This window comes from Crocodylus porosus, unplaced genomic scaffold (genome assembly GCF_001723895.1).
Source record: "Crocodylus porosus isolate Cpor-Errol unplaced genomic scaffold, CroPor_comp1, whole genome shotgun sequence".
Classification (NCBI taxonomy): domain Eukaryota; kingdom Metazoa; phylum Chordata; order Crocodylia; family Crocodylidae; genus Crocodylus; species Crocodylus porosus.
Genome location: NW_017728947.1, coordinates 43135255 through 43144927, shown reverse-complemented (window position 1 = coordinate 43144927; position 9673 = coordinate 43135255). Strand labels below are relative to the sequence as shown.

The 9673-nt window shown below is 46.3% G+C and overlaps 1 protein-coding gene across 1 annotated transcript; it reads left to right on the top strand.

The window, feature by feature from the left end:
- The first annotated feature begins 249 nt into the window (after positions 1–249).
- HARBI1 (harbinger transposase derived 1) lies at positions 250–6801 on the top strand. Its single transcript, XM_019552254.1, has 3 exons — positions 250–298; positions 2191–2906; positions 4283–6801. The coding sequence occupies exons 2-3, from the start codon at positions 2237–2239 to the stop codon at positions 4657–4659; spliced, it is 1047 nt and encodes a 348-aa protein (XP_019407799.1). The 5' UTR covers positions 250–298; positions 2191–2236; the 3' UTR covers positions 4660–6801.
- The last annotated feature ends 2872 nt before the right edge of the window (positions 6802–9673 follow it).

Genomic DNA, 9673 nt, shown 5'->3' with positions numbered 1-9673 from the left:
CCACCGCGCCGCCGGCGCCATCGCCGCTGTTTGTTTGCATCCGCCGCCGCACTTTCCACACGCCGCCGCCTCGCCAGCCGCCGGCTCCCAGCGGCTTCGGGCTGGCTCGTGGCGTGGCGGCTGGGGCGCTGGGGGGAAGTAATCCAGGCACGGATCAGGGCAGGGGCGGGGACAGGGACTGGCCGGGTGCGGAATCTGCTGCCGCCAATGCGCAGCCCGGCCGCGACGCCCGGCCTTTAACCCGGGCTCCTCCTGGCGCCAGCAGCGGGTGTGTGGCTCCTTGGCTCCGCACCGCGGGGTAACTTGGGCGGGGGGTCGGCCGGGGCCCCCTGCTTGCCTGCTCGTCCCCTCCTCCCGGTGGAGCCGGTGTCCGCGATCCGCCGGGGGTGCTGCCCCGTGCTGACCTGGCTCTCGGGGGCGTCCGGAGCTGCTCGGGGGCCGGGAGCAGCTGCCTCCCCGCTGCACCCGCGGTCGGCAGGACAGTGTGTGTGTGCAGCGTAGCATGTGTGTCGGGCGTGTACATGTGTAGGGCCTGTTTGTGTAGCACCTGTGTGCATGTGGCATCAGTGCGTCCCAGGCTCTCCCCGGGACCTGCCTGGTCACTTCCAGAGGGACCTTTGCTTTCCCCCCCACTTGGTCTGTGGCTACGGGGCATCTGCAAGCTGGGCAACAGGGAGGGTCACCTGGTTGCCCTGATGTCATACATGCATTTTTTTTACCAGGCACAATGTAGTTGCTCCTGTTGCTCCTTGGGATGTGAAGTGAACTTCAGCTCACAAAAACCTGTTCTGTATCTATAGCTATCTCACCTACCTACCACCTGTCTGCTTTAGGTTAGTTAATCTGTAACAGTGGTGCTCAACCTTTTTCCCTAGAGGGCCGGATGGGCAATGCCCAGCCCCTCTGCAGGCTGGATCCAGCTGGTGGCCCTTCTTTGGAGCCCAGGGCTGGCACTTTGGGGCCCAATCCAGCTGTGTGGATGGAGCAGTGGGCAGCCTAATTCCTATCTAGCCATGTGAGGGGAAGTGAGCACAGCCAGGCCCCAACCCAGGGGAGAAGGGGCATTGCCCAGTCCTCACTCAGCCAGTTCAGCCGTGTGGGGAGAAGGGGACCTGGCGCAGCCCTGATCTGGCTGTGAGAAAGGAGTGGGTATAGGAATTTGGCAGTGGGAAAGGGTGGCAGTATTAATGATGCCTACTCCTTGATACTGGATTTCTTGACTTGTGGGGAACCTTGCGGACCAGATGTAATAACTCCACAGGTGTATTTGGTCCACAGCTGGAGGTTGAGCACCCCAGTCAGATCTACCATGCCTTCTCAGTGACCTGGTATGGTCAAAGGAGACTCTGAACACCCAGGGGATTGCTGTACAAGACATGTAATCTTGTGAAGTGGAGGAGTGGGTATTTGTTTCTCCAACTTTCTAGGAGAGAGCATCTTTGATTGTGTAATTCTGAGATTGCACACCCTCACCTGCTTCAGTTGAGGCTCTTCATAAAACAAACTGCGTCTGAAAGAAAAAAGTTGAAAGCAAAGCGCTGGGGAGTATGAAAAGTTGTGTATCTCTGATTTAGTTAAGTTTATAAGATGTGTGAGTCTATACCCTGCCATCAGAAAGAAAGAATCATCCTTGTCCAACTTACTTAACTGGTTCAATGACAGAGCAGAAATAAGGAAAATTTCCCAGTGGCTTATGTCTTCTGATGACTAGTTAACACATGACCCAAGTTGGAAGCAACTGGAAGTTGTTCTGTTTGTGAAATACAGGTTTGTTGTGATCTCAGTAGTAGTTTCCACTAGGTATGGGATGAGAACCATGACCATAACTGGCCCCTTGTTGGCATCTGCAGTGGAAGAGCTAAGGAGGCTGAACCCCCCAAGCCCTACTGCAGGTCATTTCTTGTAAAGGTGGAGGCACAGCAATAGGACTGCAGAGAAACTCATGCTGCTCTTGGTCTCAGGCTGGACTGACTGACTCAGTTCCCTCAGCACCTTTCAATGGCCACTAAAACTGATCCCCAGCTTTTAAAAAAATTAAATAGAATTGGAAACAAAAAGAGATTTGCTCTGTCAGTTTATCTTAGGTGAGCGTTCCTTACCTTGCTGGCAGTAACCTGGACACAGTGAAGATGGCAATGGTCTGAATTTTCTAAACTGTTCTGAATCTCCCTTCCATTTGCTTCTGTGCAGGTGAAGACATTGGGAGCAGCTCCTAGGGCTTCCTTGTGCATTGGCTATGGCTGTACCTATAGCAGTTCTCGACTGTGACCTCTTGCTATATGGCCGTGGACATAGGACATTGGATCGCTTCAAGCTGGAGGATGTCACTGATGAGTATCTGATGTCCATGTATGGCTTTCCCCGACAATTCATTTACTATCTGGTGGATCTTCTGGGAGCCAGCCTATCTCGCCCTACACAGCGGTCCAGGGCCATCAGTCCAGAGACACAGATTCTTGCTGCGTTAGGTTTTTACACTTCTGGTTCGTTTCAGACTAGGATGGGAGATGCCATTGGCATCAGCCAGGCTTCCATGAGCCGCTGTGTTGCCAATGTCACCGAGGCACTGGTGGAAAGAGCCTCACAATTCATTCATTTTCCAGAGGATGAAGCCTCGATGCAGAGCCTGAAGGATGACTTCTATAGCCTGGCAGGGATGCCAGGAGTGCTAGGGGTGGTTGACTGCACCCATGTGGCAATCAAAGCACCAAATGCTGAGGACCTATCCTATGTGAACCGAAAGGGCCTGCACTCTTTAAACTGCCTGATGGTTTGTGATGCCAGAGGAGTACTGCTGAGTGTAGAGACACACTGTCCAGGCAGCTTGCAAGACTGCACTGTGCTGCAGCAGGCAGCCCTTACCAGCCAGTTTGAAGCTGGGCTGCACAAAGATGGATGGTTACTTGGTAAGTTAATTCCCATTGTCCCTTGTGGCCTACAATGTGTTTTGTAACAGCTCTCTGGAACGTGGGCTAGACATGTGGTCAACCCCAATGACAGGACAGATGGAACAACCAGAGAAGAAGGCAGCAGAGTAGACTCACGGTGAAAATATCACTGACAGAGGTTCACTTTTTATTACAAACAAACCCCAGCTGATTTGGGACAAGTCCTTCTTGGTCTCACTGGCACATGTCACTTGTTTTACGACTTGCCTATAAGAGCACACCTACTGAATTGCAAATACAAGAGAAAAGCTATCTAGGGCCATGTTGCATGGAAAATGTGCATGTGGGGGGTAGAATATAAGGTCCTACTTTGAAAATTAACTCTGTAAATGTGCCTTTGGGGTTCCATGGTTATCTGACTTTGGATCAGCTGTGCTTCATTTTACAAGTAAAAATGGGTTATTTCTAAATGCAGTCTCGCAAACTCATCCTGGGATCTAAAGGCTGAGTGGGCTCTGCCTGGCTTACAGAACTCAAAATAAGTTGGTCACTATTCTTTCACAGAATCTAATAATTGCAGCTGTATACAGCTCCCCTGTTTTGTCCTTGTCTGGTCCATTCCTAGCATCTGATGAAATAGGTTGTTGCCTATGAAAGCTCTTTCCTTAGAACCCAATAGTCCTTGTCCTCATAGCTCAGTTTATTTTTCCCTAGGCTGAATTGCACAGTCCTCTATTCTACATGTGCTTCTAGTCAAACTGTTTGCATATGTGCAGTAACTGTGCCCTCTCTAAATTCCTTTCCCACTGCCTTTATTTACTCTGGTAGAATGGAATTGCTCTAAGTTTTCTTCTTGTTGGTCTCATGTGCAAACCTAACCATGCTCTTCTCATGCCTGCTTGCAAGGGCGACGTGTAGGGGGTGCACACAGGTGCACATGCACCCCCTGAGCGTGGCAATGCATGCCCTGCAAAAAGGTGCCGTCAACACTGTTAGCAGCACCTGCGGGTGGTCACTGCTCAACACCCCACCACCAACACCGCCAGCGGCATCTGTGGGCAGTCAGCAATCCCTGCTGCCTGCAGGTGGTCGCTGACCCCTGGTCAGCACTCACCACCCTTCTCTCTGCTGCTGACAACACCAGCGGCATCTGCAGGAGCTTCCTACTCACCACTGCCATGCTCCTGCCACAGCCGCCATGCTGCCAGCGCAGCCGCGGGCATGCGCTGTTATGCCTGCTTGGATTCACCCATATTCTGCGTTTTAAAGCCAAAGAAATCACTATACACAGTGCTAGGGAGTTGCCTAGTTTTACACTTCTTAGTTTAGGAATGAAGAGCTGAGATCTGCTCTTAGTATTTGCATGTAAACTCTCTGATTATTTCCTTTGACAGGTGACAGCTCCTTCTTTCTCCGAACATGGTTAATGACACCTCTGCATATCCCCGAGACCCCTCCAGAATACCGTTATAACATGGCACATTCTGCCACCCACAATATAATTGAGCGGACATTCAGAACCATTAGATCACGGTTTCGTTGTCTGGATGGGTCCAAAGGCACTCTGCAATATTCTCCAGAGAAGTCCAGCCACATTATTCTGGCCTGCTGTGTGCTTCATAATATCTCTCTGGAACATGGGTTAGATGTGTGGTCTACCTCAGCAACAGGACAGATGGAACAACTAGAGGAGGAATATGAGCAAATGGAATCTATGGACTCTGAAGCCTATAATATCCGCCAGGAGCTTTTACTTACTCATTTTAGCTAATACAATAAGAAATGAGAGACCTTTAAAGAGGGACCTGAAAAAAACATGGAAGCAATATACTCATCCTTTCCTTTAACTTAGTAAGATAAAGGACTAGGGCAAGCATGGAAGAAAGAGAAAGAGCACTGAAAAATTTACTTTGGGTTTTATACAATATTAGACTTTTGATTCCTTTGTAAATACTGTATTTGATCCTTAAGTTCTCTATACCCTAGCCTATGCAGACCCCAGATTCCCACCTGGTCTAGAGGTGCCAGGAGTGTGATTTATTGGGAAATAATTTTCTGATAGTTATGACAAGTCTCTATAGATTACAAAAACAGCAAAGCTATGTCACTCTTTTATTATAGTGGTCCAGCCTGTCCATGCTTAGTAAGTTTTAAACAATTTCCAAATCTTTTGGGGTAAGTTTTCAGCTGGGCCTCTCCCTAGTCTCAACCTGTGCACATGTGAAAACATTAAAACACTTACTTACACTTGCAGTTTGTCCATGCTAACACATACTATACATCTTTCAACCACCTTTTAAATATTCTGACACCAGTACACATGGAAGTGTTCAAATCTGCATGCACAAAACCCACTGGCCCTGGGTGCAAATGTTAACACTTGCACAGGCAAGGAGTTAGATTATTTCAAAGGGCATATGCATTGTGTGCAGGTGTCCAAGTGATAGCTAAGAGCTGAACATGGTTTCCTTAAAAACATTAATATAAGGTGAAACTTAAGAGGTCCTAACATAAGCTACCTGACATACAATGGGAAATAAGATGGCATACTTAACTCTGGTTCCTACTGAATACTCACCCATCACAGCCATAGTTAGTTTTTCCTATAGACAAACAGGATTGATTGAGCTTTCTCCATCTCTTTCCCAACTAGAGGTGATCTGTTCAGAGCAGAAGTGATGCATAGCATGAGACATACCACCATTTGTCATGTCATACCTGACTTTTAGATAAACGGATTTCAGTTTATGCAGCTTTTATGGACACATGAATCTTTTAAGCAAACTATTGGTGTGTTTCAGACGTTCCAATAATGTCTTCTCTTTTTAAAGAACTCGCATTAGAGTAAACTCATCCACCAGTCCTGCTGAATTCCAGTGTGACGACAGTCTTAGGAAACTTACCATATTTCTTGAATAGGTTCTACCCTTTATCCTGGGCAGTGACTTATTTTCCATTTATGTAATACTGAATGGAACAGAATTCAGAATTTAGTGACTGATGCACAAAGATTCTGACACTTACACTGGCAGCATGTGACATAATTGGATCTCAGAGTTCTTTGTAGAAGACACAAGACTGGATTATGGCCTGCAGGTTTGACAAATAGGGAAACAGAAAAAACTGATTGTCTGGTGCTAGCACAAGGTTTGGAATTGGATACTGCCAGGATATTTCTGCCAGTGACTGCCAGTACCCAGTGTTTACTGTTATTTACATAGTAAGCAGTGACTTCACCAAGAATTGAACAAGACTCACCAAAGGCTTTTATTCAAACTGTGAAAACTTTTAATTACCGAATATATATATAGATTGATCCACACACTTTTTCTCTTGTATCTTCTCTCAGAGTGGCTTCAGAACTCCTGCTGCTCTGCATGGGTCTGTTCTTTTTGCTAGGCATATGCCTGAACTTCCTTAACAAGACACCTTTAGTAATTATTTTCTTATCATTGCTTCTAAAAGATTGTGCTAGTATATCCTGATCTTATCATTCAAATGCAAGCAAGAGCTGATTAGGAACAAGGGAGGCCGGGGCCAGATGAGTCTTCTGAGTGCAGGTACAATAAACTACTATTTAATAAGAAAACTACCATTCTTAATTAAACACCTTCTCTAACTGTACTTATGACAAGCTGGTGGCATAAGTCTTTACAGTAGTCTAGCAGAGAGCACTGTAATGTCATGAGGGATGCTATTTCTGGAATGTATTTAGCACAGGATTTTGTCTTCCTGTAACCACCGTCTCTTTTGATGGGGCCTCATTTTGAGGCTTGGGCAACAAAAGAGAAAAAAGAAAGGGTAGATCATTGTCTTTTGGGAGACATCCTAGTGAGTTGCTTTTTAATTCTAAAGTGCTCAAGCTCTCTTTGCTTTAACATATTGCTAATAAAATCCCATTTACAAACCCTGACATTGAGTTTTCTTTTTCTCTTTTTTTTTTTAAGGCTCTCCAATTACATCTCTTATGCATTCCGTCCTTCTGGCTGTACTGGTGACACCAGCCTTAGTGTCCTCTAAATCTTCTCCCATTTGAGTGTTTGAGTACCTTCCAAACTGATGCCCATGCACTGAATTCTCTTCTCAGGCTAATTCGCCAAGCCACTTCCTTCCCTGTACTCAAGTCCCTCCAGGAACTCGCTTCCTCTGTGATACCCACAAGTGAGTAAACAGTACTGCAGAAATCTAGACTGTTGCCCTCTTCCAGCTTCCCAGTGCATCCTGTCCCTTATTTCAAGGGCTGACATTCATATTTCTGTCATGTTGAGCACCAATCAAAATGCTAGGGCTTAATTAATAATAGAACTCTGGCTTTTTTAGTTAAATTAATCTTTGTAATCAACTTTTGTCTGATACTATCTTTATCTGCAGCTTTTCTTTCTAAGTGTGTTTCACTGTTATTGTCTTTCCTATCTGATTTCTTTAATCACTTTATTTCTTTCTCATATTGATCTTTAGGCTAGTAACATAAAACATTTGAGGTCTTGAGAATTAATTGTGCCTTACAGTAAAAAACTAAAGAAGCACAATCTGGTTAGCTTTTTCAAGAGAAGTTTCAGAGGTGACTTAATTAAAAGCTACAAGTATATCTGCATAAGAAGGTATCTGATAACACAAGGCTCTTTAATCTAGCAGACAAAGGTGTAGTAAAATCCAGTGACTGAAACTAGAAAAAATCAGAACTAGATAAGGCACAAATTTTTAAATAAGGGTAATTAAACATTAGAACAAATTTACTTAGGTGTTGGTTGATTCTCCATCAACTGAATCTTTAAAGTCTTTTAAAAAATATGTTAGACCCCAAACAAAAGTTACGGGCTTAATAAAGGAATTTATGGGGTAAGGTTTTTACTGCCTTTGTTATCCAGAAGACCAGCCTACATTATTGTGATGGTCCATTCTGGCCTTAAAATCTAATCTATATCAGTATTGTCATTAGGTCCATGACATGCTTCCTGATGGATCCATTTGGTACATTGCATAAAAAAGTACTTTCTCTTGTTAGTTTTAAACCTGTCATGTATTAATTTCAGTGGGTGCTCCCTAGTTCTAGTATTGTGGGACTTGGTGAACAACAGCTTTTTGTTTACTTGGTCCACAGCTTTTCATGATCTTACCGGTCTCTATCATATGTCTTCTGCCTCTCCCCCCCCCCGCCTTCGTGTTTGAAACTGTAAGAGTCACCACCTTTTTAGCTTTTCCTGGTATGACAACTGCTCCAGGCTTCTCATTTAGGTTGCCCTTCTCTGTGCCTTTTCTAATTCTATGAAACCTTTTGAGATGTGGGAACCAAAACTGCATGCAGTATTCGAGATGTGGGTCCACCATGGATTTGTATAATGACATAATGATGTTTTCCATTTTGTTTTCAATTCCTTTCTAAATGATGCCCAACATTTTATTGACCTTTTTGGTTGCCGCTGCACACTAAGCTGATGTTTTTAAACAACTGACTACAGTGGTCACACTCCCAGCGCTGTCACCACTGAGCTATGCTCCCAGCGCTATCACTGCTGCTGCCGGGCCTGAGCGCAATCTGGTTCAACATCCCCACTGAGAAGAGCCAGGTGCCACCCTGGCCTCAGCATGCTCTGCCTTGTGTGCAGATCTGGGGGCACATGCCCCCATGCTCTCCTAGGATGCATGTCTCCCCCATTCCTGTGCCCCCCCCAGACGAGCTGCTCATGGCTCCATCCCGTGCCCCACCCTGGCTGTGCAGGTCCTGCCCCTGCCCCAAACCCATTCCCTTCTTCGCTGCCATGGCTTGGGGGCAGATCGAGGCCCCAGCAGGGAGGGAGGGAGCCGGGCACAGGCAGGAGCAGGGACTGGCGGCAGGGGGAACAAGCGGAGGCCTGGGGGGCATGTGTACCCCCTGGGCCTCTGCTTGTCCCACCACCTGGCCTGTCTGGGGCCCCACTACCCCCAGCCCCTGCTCCTGCCTGTGGCCAGCTTCATCTCTCACCACTGGGGCCTCAATCTGTCCCCCTCCTCTCCCCCCACGGCCCTTTCCCCTCCCCCTGCCCCTTCCCCCACAGACTTACCTGCTGGGAGGGCATGCCCCCAAATACTTTTTTGTTCTTCTGCCTTGATCCCCCCCCCCCACTCATTGACCTGCTAGGCAAGAGGGGAAGGGTAGTGCATGGTAGATCTTGGGTTGATTTTTAATTAAGAAGTGATCTCCTACTTAAAAAGTTTGGAGACCACTGGTCTACAATGACGCTGAGGTTTCTTTTGTGAGTCATATAACAACTAGTTCAGAACCCAGTATTGTGTATGTATAATTGAGGTTATTTTTCCCCAGGTGCAATACCTTGCTCTTGTCAACACTGAAGTTCATCTACCATATTTTTTTTGCCCGCTCACTTAGCTGGGCGAGATCTTTCTGCAGCTCTTTTCCTTCAGCTTGGGACTTAACTACCTGGAATAATTTGGTATAATCTGCAAACCTGGAGATTTCACTGTGCACCTCTATTTCCAGGTCATTGAGAAAAATGTTGAACAAAATAGGGTGCAGCACAGATCCTTGCAGGACCCTACTTTTGACTACCCTTAATCCTTAAAAGTTACCATTTAGCCCTTCCCTATTGCTTCCTATCTTTTAACCAGATCTCAGACCATGAAAGAACCTTTTCTCCAATCCTGTGGTACCATAGGTTTTTGGAAAGCCTATGGTGAGGAACCTTGTTGAATGCTTTTTGAAAGTTCAAATATATGATATCAACTGGATCCTCTTTGTCCACATGCTTGTTGACAAACTTAAAAACTCTAGCCAATCAGTGAGGCAG